The sequence below is a fragment of the Thamnophis elegans genome, chromosome Z, assembly GCF_009769535.1.
Source record: "Thamnophis elegans isolate rThaEle1 chromosome Z, rThaEle1.pri, whole genome shotgun sequence".
NCBI lineage: Eukaryota > Metazoa > Chordata > Lepidosauria > Squamata > Colubridae > Thamnophis > Thamnophis elegans.
This window is the reverse complement of record NC_045558.1, coordinates 123,845,803-123,866,558: the sequence shown is the minus strand read 5'-3', so window position 1 is coordinate 123,866,558 and position 20,756 is coordinate 123,845,803. Positions and strand designations below refer to the sequence as shown.

Genomic DNA, 20,756 nt, shown 5'->3' with positions numbered 1-20,756 from the left:
GCACCACTCAGTTGACTCTGATGACACAGATAAACCTTCAAGTGCTTCAAGGACCCTCTAAAACAGGGGTGTCAACCTTGCAGCCCAGATACGTCACATGCTGGCCATGGCCATGACAGTTTAACAAAGGGGGGGAAAGTCCCAATACGTCATGTGAGGCCGCCGTGACGCCGCACGTTTGACACCCCTGCTCTAAAAAAAATGAAAATGACCAGTTGTCTGCAAGGAATATAAATCCTTCCATTCCCCACTATCCTGTCAGAGCTGAAGAAGCCTCTTGGATGAGGAGCAAAATGTCCTCCAAGAAAAAACAAGAAAGTCCAGTTGCATCCTGGAAAAAAAAAACCTTTGAGACACCCATGACCTGGATGTCTTGAGTATCTCTACAGACTCCGTTTACAAAGTTGTGGGAAGAGTTACCTATCACACCAAAGCCCCACTACCCCAATCCTCTTAGAAACGCTAAACAAGCTGGCATCTGGCTGTGTGAAAACATCAGGGCTGCACTGTAGTCTAATGGTGGGGAAAACATCCCTGAAGGGCAATTTCTAGACATTTCTGTATTGTTGCTCTAATCAAGACATGTCCATGGGATTGCCGGAGTTCCACTGGAATTCGAGGGAGCCCTTGTCTTTTAAGAACTCAGGTGACACATTCTCCTAGATCAGAGGTCTCCAACAGGGGTGAAATTCAGCAGGTTCTGACGGGTTCTGGAGAACCGCTAGCGAACATTTTGAGTAGTTCCGACAACCGGCAAATACTACCTCTGGCTGGCCCCAGAGTGGGGTGGGAATGGAGATTATGCAGTATCCTTCCCCTGCCACACCCACCAAGCCACGCTCACAGAACCAGTGGTAAAAAAAAAAATTGAATTTCAATTTTGCACTTGTGGACTTAACTCCCAGAATTCCTCAGCCAGCTGTGGGAGTTGAAGTCCACACATCTTAAAGTTGCCAAGGTTGGAATCCCCTGTCCTAGACCTAGTCTATTATCATTCCTGATCCTAGGCCAACCTGAGACGCTCAGGAGGAAGGCCCCTAATTTAGAGAACGCCAGAAGACTACAACCCCCAGCATGCCTTGCTCCTTTTCCTTCCCCGCTTTCTGATTGGCTAGAATGGCTGTTCGAACGCCCGCAGGCCGGCCAATGGGAAACGGCCTAGTGTCCCCGGGCCAGGCTGGAAGGAGCAGCATTGGTTCCAGCGGTCAGTGTCCTCTCCTCGTGGCCGACCGGCAGGATGACGGTGCCCAGGTGGGAGCGTGTAGCCCGGTTGCTCCTCTGCGCGGCGGGGCTGGCGCTCTCTATTTATGCCTGGCACGTGGAGACTTCCAAGGAGCGCGACGCCGCCTACCGGGCTATGTGTGACATAAGCCCCGACATCAGCTGCTCCAAGGTCTTCACCTCGAGGTCGGTGGTCCCCCACCCCATCCCAGCTCCGATCCAGTGGGTCCCAAACTTCTCCGCCCTCTAAGCTGGCATCCCCTAAACTCCGGGTCCATTAAGTGGAAGGGATTGGGGTTTGTCGGGCTCCTATTGACTTTCCCTACGTTTCTCCATTTCCAGGTTGAGACGTTTATTCCGGACGGGAGACTACCAGGAGATCCAGGGCTGCAGGAATTCAGAGTGTGGTTGCAATATTCCTGCGCGCCAGGGCGGAGGTTTAGGGCCCCGGACGTTTTTAAGAGCCGAGTTTGGGTTTTGGACATCCTGTAATTTTCCTAGCAAAAATCCGGAAGTGGCTGGTCTTTTTGCTTTCTTTAAATAGTTTCTCCTGCCCTCCCAATCGATCCTGCAGCCCTGGGATCCTCTGGTGGTCTCCTGTTCGTGTACTGTGTGAACCGGGCCTGGTCTTAGCCCAGGAGAAGCCAATGGGTTTCTGCTGTTGGGGAAAACTGGCAGCGCTTCTTTTCAGATTCCCCATTGTAGGTTTACCAAGAAGAGGATCAAATTGCTCTCCCAGGACATTTGATATTATAGAGCTGACTAATGTGATCTGGGCTTTCAGTCTTCTTTCACAATGGATAGTCTTTGACTTACAACCAGATCTGAGGAGAGGGGGGTGCAGCCAGCACATTGTTGGGATGGGGTTGGGGGGATGGAGTTCAAAGGAGACCCATGAAGGGGAAAAAAAATTTTTAAAAAAAATTTAAAATTTTTTTAATTTGTATTGTTTTCATTATCTTTTATAGAAGTACCTATCCCCTTTTTAATATATTTGCAAATGTGTTTGAATGTAATTAATAAATGTACAATTATGCCATCATTGATTTATGTGTCTGTGTAGGTGAGGGGGCCTATATTAGCCTTGTTCCCACACTTAATAATCCTTTCCATGGCCCTGCTTACAATCATTCCTTTAATAACTGTTTAATGTTGCAAAAGCAAAAAAGTGATTTATGACCAGTTTTCACCCCTTAAGGACCATTGCCACATCCCTGTGGCCACGTGATCACAATTTGGGTGCATATATGTATTTATTATGAAGTTGCGCTGTCCTGGATCGTGTGATCACTGTTTATAACTTTCCCAGCCAGCTTCCAACAAGCAAAATCGGTGTGGAGGGGGGAGGCAGATGCATTTAATGGCCATATGGTTCACTTAAGAACCGCAATGATTTGCCTAATAACTGTGGCAAAAAGGGATGTTCAGTAGTGCAAAATTTATGTAGCAACTGACTTCCTTGGTAACAAACATTTTGTGATCAGTTGTGGTCATAAGCAAACAACTTACCTGTAAAAGAACAAAAGATTCAGAATTATCCAAAGTTTAGTTTTCATTCTCCCTGGGATAATGTCCTGTATCAGTTGCGAGGGAGAATTTGTGTGTTTTAATCATTTGTAAAAATAAAAAGCAAAATGCAAATAAATAAAAATTCTCCATGCAAATGAAAGGGACAGCCCTTCTTTAGAAAGCTAGTTTAATCACAGGCTCGAATAGAACTGAACTATTTGATAATGTGGTTCCCATCCCCCTTGTTCTGTCTCTTCACCCACGTTGTGTTTATAAGTAAATCTGTGGCTCCTGGCCCAGGACTCGCTACTCTACAATTTAGCTGAAATGCCCTTGTCATTTTGGTCTCTGGTTAGGCTGCAGTATAATTCCCAGAAAATTGGGGGGAGGGGGGAGAAGACAGTCTTTCCCATCAGAACCAGCATTTGAGCTGTGATGTGAACTCCTTATCTTTCAGCACCACTGAAAAGGACTTGATTGATTTTTGGATGACTTTGCCTCTCAACTCCCAGCGAGAGATGAGTGTCCTTTCTGGAGGCCAAGAGAGAAAAGAGCTGAAAAGGAGTTGGCAGAGTTTCTCATCATTTGCAAATATTGCATGAGCTGCATTGATGGCCAGTTGACTTCTAGATGCAGTTCATGGTCCTGGTCTTGCATAGCAAAGGGCCTGGTTACATAAGGGACTGCTTATCTTTAGTTATCTCTGCCTCCGTTCAGCAGGTCAGGTGAGCTTTGGGGCCTGCCAATTAAAGCTTGCACTCAATCCAGACAAGACCGAGTGGCTATTGATGCTGCCTCCCAAGGATGGTCCAGACATTCCACCTCTTAGCCTGGGGGGGTGAAATTATACACCCCTCGGAGAGGGCCCGCAATTTGGGAGTCCTCCTGGATCCACAGCTGACGTTAGAACACCATCTGTCAGCTGTGACCAGGGGGGGCCTTTGCCCAGGTTCGCCTGGTGCACAAGTTGCGGCCCTACCTGGACCGGGAGGCACTTCGAATGGTCACTCATGCCCTCGTCACCTCAAGACTGGATTACTGTCATGCGCTGTACATGGGGCTGCCCCTGAAGAGTGTTCGAAGACTGCAGTTGGTCCAGAATGCAGCCGCACGAACGATAATGGGTGTACCTAGATACACCCATGTTACACCTATCCTCTGCGAGCTGCACTGGCTCCCCATTGGTCTCCGGACGCGCTTCAAGGTGCTAGTCATTACTTTTAAAGCCCTACATGGTATAGGACCTGGCTAACTGAGAGACCGCCTCCTGCCATTCACCTCCCAACGACCAATAAGATCGCACAGTTTGGGCCTCCTCCGGGAGCCGTCGACCGGTCAATGCCGGCTGGCGGCCCCCCGAGGGAGGACCTTCTCTGTAGCTGCACCGGCCCTGTGGAACGATCTACCCGTTGAGATCCGGACCCTTATCACTCTCCTGGCCTTCCGTAAAGCGACCAAGACTTGGCTGTTCCAGCAGGCCTGGGACTGTTGATTAATATCCAGCCCCACTTAGACTGAATGGATGGTGTATCAATTTTAATAATTATATCTTTTCTTAACTTTTTTAAATGCTTTTATCTTGCTTGTGAGCTGCCCAGCGTCCCAATGGGAGTGGGCGGCATACAAATTTTATTAAACTGAAACTAAAGAGTATCATTTTTCTTGACCCAGGAACTGGGCCTATACTGTGGGCAGTTCCTGCCCTCTGGACCAATTTTCCCTCCTGAAATTCATGAAGCTTCCAGTGGCGTGATGGTATTCTGAAAATTATAGAAGATTCTCAGGCCTTGGGATCAGAGGGACTGGGAAGCCATTTTTTATTTTCACTGTGTTTTTTGTTTTCATGCTTTGCTCTTCTGTTTCATTGTTTAATTTTTCATTTAGAATTAGAATAACAGAATTGGAAGGGACCTTGGACGTCTTCTAGTCCAACCCACTGCTTAGGCAAGAAACCCTACACCACTTCAGGCAAATGGTTATCCAACATCTTCTTAAAAACTTCCAGTGTTTGAGCATTCACAACTTCTGGAGGCAAATTGTTCCACTGATTAATTGTTCTAACTGTCAGGAAATTTTCTCCTTAATTCTAAGTTGCTTCTCTCCTTGTTTCCACCCATTGTTTCTTGTTCTACACTCAGGTGCTTTGGAGAATAGTTTGATTCCCTCTTCTTTGTGGCAACCCCTGAGATATTGGAACACTGCTATCATGTCTCCCCTAGTCCTTCTTTTCATTAAACTAAACATATCCAGTTCCTACAACCGTTCTTCATATGTTTTAGCCTCCTAATCTTCTTTGTTGTTCTTCTCTGCACTCTTTCTAGAGTCTCAACATCTTTTTTACATCGTGGCGACCAAAATTAGCTGCAGTATTCCAAGTGTGGCCTTAGCAAGGCATTATAAATTGGTATTAACACATTTCACGTGATCTTGATTCTAACCCTCTGTTTATGCAGCCTAGAACTGTGTTGGCTTTTTTTGGCAGCTGCTGCACACTACTGGCTCATATTTAAATGGTTGTCCACTAGGACTCCAAGATCCCTCTCCCAGTTACTTCTATTGAGCAAGGCACCACCTATACTGTACCTGTGCATTTAATAATTTGGGTTTTTGTTATAAGTTGTCCAGAATCATGTGGGAGTTGGGCAGCCTGTAAAACAAAACAAAATATGAGGCAAGGGAGGGGCAGACTAATACAATCACCCCATTCAAACCTTCACCAGATAACTACATCTTTCTATAATATGTCCAAAGTAGGCTTGTTTAAACATGGTCATTTGTGTCTTGACACAACTGTGGCAAGAAAGGTCATAAAATGGGGCAAAATTCACTTGACATGTATCTTACTTAGCAACATATATTTTGGGCTCAATTATGGTTGTAAATCAAGGACTACCTGTAAAGACGACACAGTGAATCTAACTGCATCCAGTATTTTATTTGCTCACATCTAATAGACAGAATCTTGCCAGACTATAGTTATAAGCTTGTAATTTCATAAATACATCCTTAGAGATTCTCAGATGTGGCTACCCTGAATCTTGTCCTATCTTCACATCCAGTTCAGAACAGCACAGTCTCCTGTGTGAGAATTCTGGGCTGGTTTGTTCAATGAGGCCGTCTGCTTTTTTCTTGCCTGCCCATGGTATTCTAAGAAGTCTTCTCCCACGACAAAGTTGAGAAGCATCAATACAGCTAGTTCTTGACTTACAACCATTTGTTTAGTGAGTGTTCACAGTTGCAACTGCCCTAGAAAAACTGACTTACAAACGGTACTTACTGTAGGAAAAGACAAGGCAGAAACTGGGGGCAGAGTCAAGAGAGGAATTAGCTTGGAGTAGTCTTCCCACAAACAACCCAAGTCCACCCCTCCTTAAATTCCAATTAAGTCTTATCTAGCACTAATTTAGTGCCACAGTTGATTGGATTCTTGTATACAGACATGAGCTGTCCATACACAGTGAGTTTAACAACGTAATGTGTGCACCTGATTCTTCAAGCTGCACACACTTACAACTGTCTGTAGCATCTCCAAGCTCAGGTGATCAAAATTAGGGCGCTTGGTAAGCAGCATGTATTTAGGATACTGGCAGGTCCCGGCGTCATGTGATCACCATTTGCAATCTTCCTGCCCACCTTCCAACAAGGAATGTCAATGAGGGAAGCAGAATTGCTTAATAGCTACATAATATTTAGTAATGGTCATGGTTCGCTTAACAGCCATGGCAAAAACAATCGTAAAATCGGGCATGATGCATCTAACAACCATCTTCCTTAACAATAGAATTTCTGATCCCAGTCACAATCATAACGCAAAGACCTACTCAATACTCTTTTTCTCCTGTTCAATGCCCAATTTCCCTTCTGTCAAGTGTAACACACACACACACACACACACACACACACATATACACATATATTGCCTGTACCTCTTTCAAGACAATGGGCTGTTTTTCGATTTCTCCATCTAGCTTCAGGCCGAGATTCCCGGGAATTCCAAGTCCCAAACCTCTGCTTATTGTCACTGTAATCATTACCCAGCATTATTTCTTCCAGGTGGGGTCGTGGTTTTGGCTTGGTGGCAGGCATTCTGGGACCTCACAGCCTCTTCAATCAGCCAAACAGCGTTTTTGGGATTATTTTCTACATTCTGCAGATACTTCTGGGTGAGTTAAGAGGCACAGGATGTGCAGGAGAAAATATGATGGAGAGAGGCCCATCCTTTTGACCTCTTTAGACCCTGATTGCCTCACACTACTGTTGTTATTGGTTTAGGTGTACATTTTGTGTGTGTGTGTGTGTGTGTGTGTCTTGTGAGCTAGGTTGCCATCACAAATGGTCATCCAAGCAGGTTTAGTTAGTGCAGTTTCTTCACATGGCTTACTAGCCAGCATTAATTTATTGTCTTCCTTAGCAGAAGAAACAAGTTGGCTGATTTGTCTTTAAATATTCATAATACAGGTAGTCCTCAACTTATGACTATAATTGAGCTTAGCGTTACAGTTGTAAGTCATGCTAGTCATGTGACTGTACCCAATTTTATAGCCTCCTTTATTGGCATGGTTAAGGGAATCCATTTTAGCTGATTGGGGCGGGGGGGGGGTTGCCAAAAACTAGAATAAAGGCCATTTTTTGGCAAAAATATCATGGTTGTAAGTTAAGGTCTGACTGTATTACTCTTGCTTGAATCATGCACATCAATAGAAGAGGATTAGGAATAGGCAACAATAACATTTAGATTGCTTCATAATCTTTTACAGCCCTCTCTAAGCGATTTACAGAGTCAGCCTATTGCCCCCAACCCTCTGGGTCCTCATTTTACTCACCTCGGAAGGATGGAAGGCTGAGTCAACCTTGAGCCTGGGTGGGATTTGACCTACCGAACTGCAGCTAGTAGTCAGCTGAAATAGCCTGCAGTACTGCACTCTAACCACTGCGCTACCTCAGCTCTAGGATGAGAAACAAATGAAAGATGATAAATACTTGATAAAGTTCCAAGTCTGCAGAAATGTAAAAAATAAAAAGATCTTTTTTTTAAAAAATGGTTTTTTGCAGACAGAACGTGCTCATTAGGTAAGAGATGTGACACAATGGTTGCTCAAGAATTGTACTGTGGGAATGCCAAAGAAAAAGAACAGTGATCTTTAGAGGGAGTGATTTTATGGGGATAGGTGGGGATTAGCACTCCATAGTTAGCATAAGGAAAGGAGAAGTGAGAAACACATGTAAGCTGGATTCATGTGTTACAATAAACCATGGCTTGGTTAACCATAGTTTGATCAAACATGAAGTAAATTCACACAACCATGGTAAGTCCTGAATCATGATTCACACAAACCTCTGAGCAAATCCAATGGTGAAATGCGAAAGTTTTCCCTACTGGTTCTAAGGGTGTGGCTTGGTGGTCATGTGACCAGAAAGGCGTGGCTTGGTGCAACAAACAGGAACCTCACAGAATAACAGAGACCTCAAAAATATTTTACACAAAAATACTACAAAAGCTATGCAACTCACTCACACACAACGCAAAAGTAGCTGCAGGAACCTCACAGCTCAAAAACAAATTATCACACTTTACACAAAAATAAATCTCAAACACTAATCTCACACACGATCAGCTGTGCCGCGTGATGTCTGAACCTTTTTAAAGCATTTTTTTTACTACCTATTCACCTAAATTGGTAGTAAAAAAAAATGCTTTAATATTTTTTTTTGAAAAAGATACTGCATGATCAAGGGAACCTTTTTTAAAAAAACTTTTTAAAGCATTTTTTTTACTCTTGTTTCGGGCGAACCGGTAGCATTTTTACTACCAGTAGCATTTCATCCCTGAGCCAAGCCACTTTCTCTAGTGTAGTGTTTTTCAATCTGAGCAACTCTAACACTGTTTTTTAACCCTAACAACTTTAAGATGTGCAGATTTCAACTTTCAGAATTCCCCAGCCAGCAAGGTGGAGGGATTCTTCCTGCAGCCGGCATGGTTGCCTGACGAATTGTGGGAGTTGAAGTCCAGGCGCCTTAAAATTGCTCATTGAAAAACGCTTCTCTCTAGGGCGCGAGCTCATTAATCAACTCATGTTTTTACTATTAACTCCTGATTAACAGCACCTCTCTCAAATTGCTGAAGAGAAGTTAATCCTGGTTTCTCCTCATAGGTCTCTTTCACCACAACCTGGCAGCCATCGCTCTAGTGGCCTCTTCGTTTGTCTCCATTGCTGGATCTCTCTACTTGGCCTACATCCTTTTTTATGTGCTCCACGACTTCTGTGTGATTTGCATCAGTACCTACATCCTCAACTTTGCCCTCCTGTTTATAAACTACAAGCGCCTGGGCTACCTCAGCCGTCCACCCCCACCAAAGCCAAAAGCCAAGAGGCGCTGAACGCCCTGTCCTTTTGGGCCTGGACAATCCCTGGACCTTGTTTTTGAAGATGACCAAGTAGACAGTGTAGACACCACCTTCATCTTATTTGCCCAGGAGATCATGCCCTCAGCATGTCTCCCTTCATCTTTCAGCCTCCAAACATCTCAGCTACCTGATTTCTATTACCTGGAACTAAAATGGAAGCGGCCTTTTCGGTGGAAACCAAAATTAAGCTGCTTTGATTTTAACAACTTTTTAAATGGCATTTTTTTCCTTAGTGCTCTTTTAAATTGTTTTAAATATATATATACTCGTTTTGTACAATTACAGATTATTCTTGATAACTTTAGACGTATAGAAAGTGGTAAATGGAGGAGCTTTATGAGTGGATTAAGGTGTAGGGCAGAGGTCCCCAAACTTGGCAACTTTAAGACTTGCATTGCTGGCTGGAGAATTCTGGGAGTTGAAGTCCACAAGTCTTACAGTTGCCAAGTTTGGGCACCTCTAGTATAGGGGAAGGTTTAACACAGGGATAGATAGCATCAACATCATAATATGGACAACTAGGTCATTGATACCTGGCCTTTTTTCATATGCATGGCACATATCACATGCATGTGAAAAGAAACAGGGTCTTATCATTCAGTTATATCTGCCATTTTCCTGCCATTGGTATCCATCTTTCACAGATGCCATGCTTAATATAGACTTTTAAAGATTTTGGACTATGATATTAAAAGCGACTCACCATTGAACAGGGCCTGCTTAAATCAACACCATTTCACACAGTTCCACCACAAAACCGTGCTCGACTAAACCGCGTTGCTGACGTCATCAACAGGGCGACAACAGCGCGGAGACAGAAGCACGCTGTAAACCCTAAACCTAAAATTAACCCCTAAACCTAAACCTAACCCCCTAAACCTAATCCTAAACCTAACCCTTAACCTAACCCTAAACCTAACCCTAACCCTTAACCTAACCCTTAACCTAACCCTAACCCGTAACCTAAACCTAACCCTTATCTTAAGTTGAATCGGCTTGCTTTCAAAGCGCGATTTAAAGCGCCCTTCTTTCTCCGCGCTGGCTGTTGTCGCCCTGTTGATGACGTCAGCGACGCGGTTTAATCGGGCGCGGTTTAGTCGAGCGTGGTTTTGATGGGTCACGATTTCACACTGAGAATCAGGCCCAGTTTACTTTTCCCATCATTACTTTCCTTTGCCTGGTGTTACGCTGACTGTATCGTTTGGCAAACTGAAAGTGTTTCCCAAATAGCAGATAGTGATGCTTAACTATGGAAAAAAGTATAGCAAGTTGCAGATGATTATTTTTGTTAGAAATAAAATACTACACATTGTAGATAAATTAAAACAGACTGGTCTAGAACCACAGCCCAAATTATTATATTCAATGGATTGTGAAATGACGATTATAAACAGGGATGCAAATCCGTCTATAAACAGTTACAAGTAGATCTTGATTTATGGTGTCAATTGGGATTAGAAATCCAATCTTAAATTGTTCTATTTGTAAACTGAAGCATCCACATCACGACTTTTTCCCCTACATTTTTTACTGTGGTTATTAAGTATATCATTCCAATTGTTAAGTGGATCACATAGCAATTTTAAAAAGCCCATTCTTCTGAATTGCATTTTCCCCTCTGAAACCAGCACACAAATATTATAAAGCATGGTCAGATGACTGGGATATTGTAAGTGTAAATATAAGACAATTTTTAAGAGATCAGAGTGCGGTCATATGACTATGAGGATGTGGGCACATTTTACAATATAGTAGCCAGAAGTTGTACAGGCCATAAAGCACCCATTATAGGCTGTCCTAACGACTGGTTGTAAAAGGACTATCTGTAATTTCTCCTGGTAAGAAGCAAACTCAAAAATAGTTCTGTATGTAGATATGTTTTTGCAAAGCAGAAGTCCAGAGTTAACAAAAATAAGGAGTCCTTGGTGCTCTCTAAGCTTGGTTGTTGCAGACATTTCATTACCATACTAGGTGTCCTTTGAACACTGATGCTGTTACCTAATTTGGGTAATGAAATGTCTGCAAGAAAACAAGCAAGCTCACAAAGCACCAAGGATCCTTCATTTCAACTTTTGAGTTACAAATATCCTTTGTTGGTAGCAAAGAACATTCAGTTGTGGATTTACACAAATTGAATTATAACATAACATTCAGCCATTTAAAATATAGCTAAAATGTTAGGTTTATATTTTACAAAGGTAGTTTGGATTACTATTATTTTAAACACTACACGGATTTTGATTTTCTGTATTGGGTACCAAAACTTCCTGAGCCATTTCTATGTGTAACAAAATATATTTGCCAGCCACCAGGCTAATATTTCATTTTGTTTTAATGGAATCACTTTCTAACTTCTCACTCCTGTTGCAGGAAGAGAAAGTTGGGCAGAAAGATCATGTGGGTTCCCTTTTTGTACATTAAAATTACATTTATAACAAGCAACATTTGTTCCCATTTGATTTTAGGTTAAATAATGGAAAGATTTGAAACAATGGAGGAATTGTTCTCTCAGCTAGCAGCAGGGGACGCTGTTTTTCTATTAATGCAACCAGCTTTGTATTTAACACTTGTAATGTTTTATCCCAAAAAATAAAGACATTAAAGACAAAAATCCAGATTGGCTTTCTGTCTAATTGACTCAGTTAAGATTTGTATGATCATGATGTATACACTTATGTAAAAGCCAACCCTGTTTTCAAGTTACATCAGTATCTTCTGACTATTTCCGTTCACATAAAGGAAAAATAATAATTCCACTTTTCATTTTATTAAAAAAAATATTTCTACGGATATATTTCTCCCAGAGGCATCTTGATTTATAAATAGTATTTTTTTAAGAGTGAAGAATATTTGCATAAATTGATTATGCTAAAAATAGCTGTTCAAGGAAAAAAATATATCTTGGAATGACAATGAAAGCAGGATCAGAAACATGTCAAAGGTGGGAAAAATACTTGGTGATATTTTTATTTTCAGTTCTGGGGTACATATTCAGAAATCTCAAAGACAATTACAGTATATCACATCCCCTCACATTTTGTAAATATTTATCTGCATGTGACAACACTGAAGAAATGACACCTGGCTACAATGTAAAGTAGTGAGTATACAGCTCAATAACTAAATATGCTGTTCCCTCAAAATAATGCAACACAGCCATTAATGTCTAAACTGCTGGCAAGATATAAAATATTTACAAAATGTGAGGGGGTGTACTCACTTCTGTGATATACTATATATCTTAAGTGCTTCTTTGCATCAGAATTGTAATGTTAAGAAAATAAATGTAGAGATTAATCCTACATTAATTTTTTATCCGCAATATGCTTTTTCTAGGGACTGGGCTATGTCATCCTAGTCTCGATACATTTTTCCACCTCTTTTGAAAGTTGGTGCATTTCACGATTAGTTACGAGTTATTGAAATAATAGCTTGTTTCGTTATTCTTTACGACCGTCCTTTGCCATTGTTACAAAGAGTTATCTGATGCTCTTTAATACATTTCCCGTCAGGCTCCTCCCATGTCGCGCGAGGCTTTCTGGGATTCGTATTTCTCGGAGTGCCTGTCAAGCTTCATGGAAGCGCATTCGCTGGACTGCATTTCCCAGGCGGCATTGCCGCCTTTATCTCCGTCAAAAAAAAACTGCCCGCCATCAGTTTCCCCTTTTTCTGCTAAGAAAAAAGCAGCTGGTTTAGTCCGGTCTTGAAGTGTAGAAATTGCGGCGGCGTTTCGACTTGGCGGTAAGATGTCATTTAAGGGACATACCATTGTGCTTGCGCAGAGAGGGGAGAGGCTTTAGACCCTGCTTTCTTGTTGCCCCGGCACGGAAGGTAGGAGGCAGCTTCCTGGTTTTTATTACGGGGGGATGCAGGCGCTGGGACGGAACCGGAGTTCCCCTTTCGGCCCAGGAAGCCGCCTGATGGGTTTGGCAGAGTGGTTGGGAAAGGGGGATTCAGGACTCCAGGTTCCCACCCTGGAGGATGACCTGAGTAGGTGCGTTGCAGCGTTAAAGAAAAGAGGGTTTAAGAATAACCACGGTTTATGAAAAGGACATGGGGTAGGAAGGAAGTTGGAACACAATTTTTTTGTGGCAATGGGTAAAAGCAAAACAAAAAACTGCTAGCAACCACTGCAGGGCCCAAAGTGAAACATCTGGAGCAGAGAATGCGTGGTGATTCTCCTTTTCTTAATTGTAATTCCTCTTCCTTAGTTTGCTTCCAATGAATACACATTGGAACAGTAGGCTCTTTGGGGCAGAGATTGTGGCGTGGGAGAGAAGGTCAGGAAATTTGGGTCTCACCCACATTGATGGCACCGGTTCATTAGTCGTTCCCAGCGCCTAAGAATCCGGAGTTTTTATTACCACAACTCTGGAATTAAAGCATTTAAATTGGTTTAATCCAGTAGGTTTAAATCAGGATCAGAATAACAAGGCTGGTGATTGGCATAAAGCACCTGGTCCCCTTCGGGTGTTAGGTCTCTTTGGGCTGCCCTCCAAAACATCCTACCTTGTTCATTTTCCCTTCCTAGAACTTTAACCTGGAAATGTAAACAGATAGACCTGGCAAGAAAGGGCTGATGGTCCCTCACTTCTTGGTATGTGACAGCTGCTCCAAGAAAATGCAAACATGTAATATTAAAGAATAACGACCTGAAAATATATTACCTCAATTAGTCCATCTGTCCCCCAAGTGTGGTGCTAAGCACATAAATTATATGTGATATAATATTGTATATTATATTACATGTAGAATTACCTGTAGCGAAACTACACATGATAATATCAACTCTTGGAAGAGCTAGCATATTTGAGTGCTGGTGCTGGCAATGTGAAATTATGTTTTCATAACAAAATGTGTTGCTTTCTGCCTCAAATCTCTTCTGAAAGTCAGGATAATAAACATTGGAATACACTGTATGAGCCACGTTTTCAAGTTTAGTTGGCTTGGCATTCGGACTAGAAGAAACAATGAGATGACATTGCAGTAGGTTTCAGACTAAAAACTAGCCCTGGAGCTTGATTAGCAGGTATTCTGGATGATGAATTATGGCAGCTAAATTACTCTGAAAAACATGTTGCCCAGCACTGCCAAATCTCTCAGGTAATGAGCATTAAAGGGAGACCTTCAATTCAAGGAGAAGGCAAGGCTTGTGAAATTTGGGGCTTCCATTATATACTGTGATTCTGAGAATTATCTGTTAATGTTTTATGGCAATGTTTCTCAATCTTGGCAACTTTTAAGATGTATGGACTTCAATTCCCAGAATTCCCTGGCCAGCCTTACTGCTGGCTGCAGGAATTCTGGGAGTTGAAGTCTGCACATCTTAAATTTGTATTGTATTTGTATTTATTAGTTTGTCAAACATATACAAGATAGCAGGTATAAATATAATCATGGATATGAACGAAAGAAATGAATACAAATAAATGGGAACAGTAGGACAGGGACGGTAGGTATGCTGGTAGGCTTATGCACGCCCCCTTTACGGACCTCTTAGGAATGGGGTAAGGTCCACGGTGGATAGTTGAAGCTGTGGGGGTTTGAGGATGTAACAACGGAGTCAGGTAGAGCATTCCAGGCGTTGACCACTCTTGCTGAAGTTGTATTTTCTGCAATCAAGTTTAGAGCGTTTTTTTATCTATTGTTTGTAGCAGACAATTTTCTGTACTGTGCTTAGATCATACCGCAGGGTTGAAAAACACTACACTAAGGTTCCTTAACAGAATATGCTGAAATCCTGTGATTAATTGATGTGAAAATGTGCCTTTGATTTCTGTCGTATTAGCCATCGTTTTGACCACGGGGGAAAAAAAGTATTAGGTTTAGTCTCTTAACTAAAATCTTGTCCTTGTGTCTATCAATTGTAAAATGAGAAAAATTAACAGAAGAGATAATAGTTCAATAGGCTAATTTTTTTCTGCAGATTTCAAAGTAATTTCTAGTTAAATATTTACTATCCTAGAAACAGATGGTTTCTTGAATTATTCTGGGAGCAGTGGCCTGTTAACCTTTTTGTCATAACAAACATAATTCATGAATTCTTTTAAATTAGGCACACTTCCTGTTAAACATTTTCAAGGAAACTAGCCAAGTTCAAGAACTTAGGGAGAGGAGAAAAAGCACTTTCCTTTTCCCCATAATCAGGAACCTCTTGTTGGTCCTTATAAGAACCAGGAATCTGGAACATAGAAATGCTACAATAGATCTTACAGCAACACTCCTGCCCCAAAATAAATTATAAATGCAAGATAAAAATGTGGGGCAAATGCAAGGAGGAAAGAACAACATGTTATTTGGAAAAGCTAAATAAACTTTTCTCAGTAAAACAAAGAGTAAATTCAGACATCATGCCACATCATGGGTTGTTTTACCCTGGTTGTTGAAAAAGCCATAATCGGCTGGATTTACACATAATGCGTATCCCAAACCACACAAATCGCCTTCTTGATTTGTCACCTTTGATATATGAGTCCAGCCAGTATGAACTGAAGATAACAGAGTGAAAAAAAGAGATCCATAGCAGTGAACGACTTACCAGAAACAAGTCCTTGAAATTTATTTGCAAGAAAGCACACTTAGTGTCATAACTTTCCTGTAAGTACTGTGCTTAAAAGTCATCGCTGAAAATGAGCTGGCAGATTCTTGAGTAATACCTTCTGTTTTCTCCCCATGTTGCTGCCTTGTCCACATTTTAATGGCTTCCTGCTGATTGACTGCAGCCCCTAACAAGCTTGCAGATTCCCCGGGCATCAGCTGACGAGACAGTTGCCGCCATAATCTTTTCCAGATCCCAAAAACTTTACCAGCGCTCCGGGATTTCATAAGCCAGTTAGCCTGGTGCCTTTCTAGTCCTGTAGCTCTACCCCTCCCTCCAGGTTTCAGCTGCTTCGGGTGAAATGAGGCCAAAGAAACAGACACAGCTCAGCTGTCATACATGTACAGGCATTGCCGAGAACGTGAAGGTTGTGGAGGTTGATAAGCACTGCTTTAGGGGTTAGTGTCCTTCCAAGTTTGGAAATAAATAATCATGGTTCACTTTCCACCTTTTTGCTTGCCCTTCTCTAAAGCCAATTTAGGCCCTGTGGCCTTCCAGTCCTCTCACCACAAAGAGTCGTGATGGCGTAGTGGTTAGAGTTTAGTACTACAGTCTACTTCTGCTGGCTGCCAGCAGTTTGGCAGTTCAATTCTCACCGGCTCAGGGTGGACCCAGCCTTCCATCCTTCCAAGATCAGTAAAAAGAGGACCCAGATTTTGGGGGCAATAGACTAACTCTGTAGAGAGACCTATAAAGCACTGTGAAGTGGTATATAAGTCTAAATGCTATTAGGCATCAGCTCCCATTGTTCCTGAATGATTACTGGTCATGAGGGGTACTGTCAAGAACATCTGATATGCCATCAGTTCTTCATCTTAGTACACCAAACTAAGAAATCAAAGTTAATACTAATACTGTACTATTATTATTATCATCATTATTATAAGGCTGCAGTAACAGAATCTTGCAAGTCTGAATATGCTTCTCCCTTCCCTCTTTTTATCTTGATGAGAACTAGGCAAGGCCTTGCTAAGACACTTTCTCAGGTTACAGTTCTGGCCCAGACTCAGGTTTCCTTTATCTGACTGTTGTCTGGGTTGTGTCTCTTCCTCCTGTTCCTCAAGGTTATTCCTTCTGCCCTTCACCCTGGTCCAGATTCTCACCAGAGCGTCTCACTGTAGACTATCGGTGTCAAACTCTATTTCAGTGACGGCCACATCAGGATTGTGTTTGACCTCAGGGGCATGGCTAGAGAGGGTGTGGCCAGCTCAACGTCACTCATGTTGATGCCTGGGTGTTCTGCCAGTGAAAACGGGCTCCTGAGCCCTGTTTTCAGTCACAACGGCCTCCTGCAACCCTCTGCCAGTGAAAACAGAGCTCAGGAGGGCCGTGTGCTCCATTTTTGCTGACAGAGGCACCGTGGGCCAGTCCTTCATTGTTTACAATGCAGCCCCTTGGACCAGATCTAAGCACCCTGTGGGCCAGATATGGCCCGCGGGCCTTGAGTTTGACACCCCTGCTGTAAACACTCAAATGGGAGCTGCCTTCCTGTGCTTTTTTTTCTTTTTTTTTTTCTTTTACTGAGGATATCAAGGCAGAAACAAGACTGGGACTGATTCCCTGCCATGCACTGTTTTCACCTTCAGAGATTTACTTTGCATGGAGGAGCCACCATGTCTGTGTGATCCTAAAACAAGATTAGATTAGGTTTCCTCCTATCGAAAAGAAGACAGTCAATCCTGTAAGGTTGTCTGGAAATTTATTTTGGTTCATTACAAAAAACATCCTCAAATTGCAAGAGAATATTTGGTGGATCAGCCTCTCTCTTTCTCTCTGAGCCCAAGCCACCTTGCAGGCTTATTCAAATGCTAGAAGGAAATTACTAGCATCCCCTGGATTGAAAAGGACACTGCAGGTGTCAGTGATGTTACTGTCACACATATTACAATTTTGTTATAAAATGGTACCTAAGAAATTTTGATTGAAGGCGCATAGAAGTCACAGCAGAGAATGAATATGTGTGAGCCTGCATGCATAACTCTTTTTTGCTTGGAGGAAAGACACAGATCAAATCAATAAGTAGTACACAAAATAGGTGAATAAGGGTGTTAAAGTTTTACTCTGCAGTCTTAAGCAGTTTTAAAATGGAAGCTTAAATGGAGATACAGTAAACAGGTAGTCCTCAACTTGCAACCATTTGTTTAATGACTGATTGAAGTTTCAGTGGCACTGAAAAAAGGGACCTATGACCGTTTCACGCTTACAACAGTTGCGGCATCCCTGTAGTCACATGGTCAAAATCTGGACGCATGGCAACTGGCATGTATTATGACAATTGCAGTATCCTGGGATCATGTGATTCCCTTTGGCGACCTTCTGATGAGCAAAGTCAATGGGGAAGCCAGTTTCATTTAATAACCGTTACCAACTTAACAACTGGGGAGATTCACTTCATGGCTGTGGCAAGAAAGGTCGCAAAATGGGGCAAACCTTACTTAACCACTGCCTTGCTTAGCAGTGGAAATTTTGGGTTCAATTGTGTTTATAAGTTGAGGACTGCTTGTAGTTGAATAATGAATTCTTTGGTGGGTGCAAAAAATTTTTTAGTGTGCATTGGCACACACCAGCCATACCTTGTGTGTGTGTGTGTGTGTGTGTGTGTTGTTTATGTATGTATGTATGTATGTATGTATGTATGTATGTATGTATGTATGTATGTATTTTGAGTGGCTGCTTAGTGAAAAAACACATAGTTGAAATACACAAAATAATCTGCCCAAATGAAAAAAGAATGTAAATACTTTTTGTCTCATAAATCTTAAAGACCAGGAAAAGATTTTTAATGTTTCTCCTTGTGCTGAGAAGAGAGTGGAGCAGAAGGTAGAAAATTCTAGAAATATTTGGAATTTCCTATTAGTAATAACAGGTTGAATAGAACAGTATTTTTCAACTTTGGTCCCTTCAAGATATGTGGACTTCAACTCCCAGAATTCCCCAGCCACATATCTTGAAGTGGAAAAGATTGTGAAATACCGAAGTAAACATGGATACTAATTTCCCATAACCCATCTTACACTTTATGATAGGTCTTGAGTGTTTCCTTAGTTTAAAGTTGGGAGGGTACTGAACAAGCGAAATAAGGGGAAGGGACCCAAATATAGAAAAAAAATAAGTGACTGTGTGCATCTCTCTAAAACAGATGTTACAAACAGCGCCAGCTGTTGTAATAAGCAGGGTTTTTTTTCCTCCAGTGAAATTATTTCTACAGGACTCTCTTAGTTATTACATTGAAGAATGCCTTACTGTACAGGTAGTCCTTGACTTATAACAATTCATTTAGTGACCAGTGTTACAATAGCACTGGGAAACGTGACTTATAACCGATTTTCACACTTACAACTGTTGTAGTGCCCCCCGGTCAGGTGAGCAAAATTCAGATGATTAGCAACTGACTCATCTTTATGTTGATTGCAGTGTCCTGGGGTCATGTGATCCCACTTTTGCGACAAGCAAAATCAAGGAGGAAGCCAGATTCACTTAAAACCATGTTATTAACTTAACAACTGCACTGATTCACTTAGCAACTGTGGCAAGAAAGGTTGTAAAATGAGGCAAAACACACAAAAATTTGGGGCTCAAATGTTGTTGTAAGCCGAGGACTATCCGTATAAACTAATCCCTTAGAATATATAAAATTTGAATCAGTAAATGGATTTTCCTTTTCTTTCTATCCTTCCCTGATAGAAATGGAGGGCACCGATCCAAGGAACAAGGAAATTGGCAGGCAATAATGTAGTTTGTTTGAGGAGAATAATTCTTTTCAATTTCTGTTGGCTTTGGGTTGTAGGCAGTACGCTTTGGTACGGGCATACCGGTGCCTGCCCAGAGCACTGGCTACCATTCCGGTATGCTGCTCTGGAGGGCCTGCCCACCTGAGCTCTTTACCTGTATTTGAGCTTTTTGGCACTTCCGGAGTGCATGGCGCCCACGTAACACTCCTCCAAGCGGCTGGAGTGTCGCGGAGGCGTCACAAGAGGTAAGGACACATGCATGCGCTGCACATGTCCATGTGGTGGACAGCGGGCCACGTTGCAACCGTACCGGTTGCAGTGAGATCCAGAACCTACCACTGCTTTGGATGGAGAATTGCTCTCATTTTTCTCCCCCCGTGTGTTCCGTTAAGCAAATTCAGTCTTGAAGTTGGTAAAGTTATCCAGTCCCTTGGATTGTTGGACTGCCCAGTTTGAAGGGAGAGGAATTGTGCTGTGAACGCTGTTTTAATATCTTTGGTAGGAAATTTGCAACTTTAGCCTTTGAATGATAGGCAGGTAAGAACTGTGCCAAACTAATGTAAGAACTGTGCCAAATTGTTACTCAGAAAGCCTTGGGAGTGTTTTGATGCTCTACGTGGCTTTTGCTATGAGTCAATTGGGCAACATCTAGCATACTGGGAAGATGCAATATCTTTTTTTAAAAAATAGAGGAAGAAAAACAACTTCTAAGTGCAGGAAGAGGTTTTTGTCTCTTTTTCTTCCTCTAATTTAAAATGAAAAATACATTGTGGAGTCCTTGGTGCTCTCTGAGCTTGGTGGGTTTTTTCTGAAGACGTTACCAAACTAGGTAACATCAGTGCGCACTGCAGGGATGACATCTTTTTAGTGTGCTGGGTCTCTTCTCAGATGCTCACAGTTTGCACATATACACTGACCACCTTACAAAGGTACCTCACCCTGAGTGTTTTTCAATAGCATCCATCCATATTTTCAAGATTGCCTGTTCCGCTATCAAGGAATAAAGCCATCATGCTTTAGATAAATGAATTGGGTCATCTCTTGTCACATTTAGGGAATGCACAAAGGTCCTGCCAAAGAGGACAGCGACCAGACGTGGGAAAAACGGGAGCATCCGTGTGACTTGTCATCTTAAGAGTAAGTACTGCAGAGGCCAAGGAAGGTTAGAGTGGGATTTTGTTACTCTTGAACAGCGATCCTGGTGATTAAAGTGAGGTTCCTCAGCCATGGCATTTTCTAGGCATGTGGACTTCAAATTCCAGAATTACACAGCCAGCGTAGCCACTGAGAA

General features: G+C 42.2%; 2 protein-coding genes across 3 annotated transcripts in view; both read left to right on the top strand.

Annotated features, from left to right (window-relative positions):
- The first annotated feature begins 1,193 nt into the window (after positions 1-1,193).
- VKORC1 (vitamin K epoxide reductase complex subunit 1) lies at positions 1,194-9,633 on the top strand. Its single transcript, XM_032237067.1, has 3 exons — positions 1,194-1,407; positions 6,784-6,893; positions 8,883-9,633. The coding sequence occupies exons 1-3, from the start codon at positions 1,238-1,240 to the stop codon at positions 9,107-9,109; spliced, it is 507 nt and encodes a 168-aa protein (XP_032092958.1). The 5' UTR covers positions 1,194-1,237; the 3' UTR covers positions 9,110-9,633.
- Positions 9,634-12,734: 3,101 nt separating this feature from the next.
- BCKDK (branched chain keto acid dehydrogenase kinase) overlaps positions 12,735-20,756 on the top strand; it is a 44,303-nt gene continuing 36,281 nt past the window's right edge. Inside the window, exons 1-2 of one of the 2 annotated variants that reach the window (XM_032236674.1) lie at positions 12,735-12,877; positions 20,520-20,602. The gene's annotated coding sequence lies outside the window, so the exon portion shown is untranslated. Of the gene's footprint in view, positions 12,878-12,946; positions 12,968-20,519; positions 20,603-20,756 lie in introns of those variants that run through there. The other variant, XM_032236675.1, reaches the window with a different exon arrangement.

What these genes read in the sequence shown, in the direction of transcription:
- VKORC1 (XM_032237067.1), top strand. Translation starts at nt 1,238, where the DNA reads ATGACGGTGCCCAGGTGGGAGCGTGTAGCCCGGTTGCTCCTCTGCGCG. An exon ending in TCCAAGGTCTTCACCTCGAG is followed by an intron (nt 1,408 to 6,783) that starts GTCGGTGGTCCC and finishes TATTTCTTCCAG; the next exon opens with GTGGGGTCGTGGTTTTGGCT. An exon ending in CATTCTGCAGATACTTCTGG is followed by an intron (nt 6,894 to 8,882) that starts GTGAGTTAAGAG and finishes TTCTCCTCATAG; the next exon opens with GTCTCTTTCACCACAACCTG.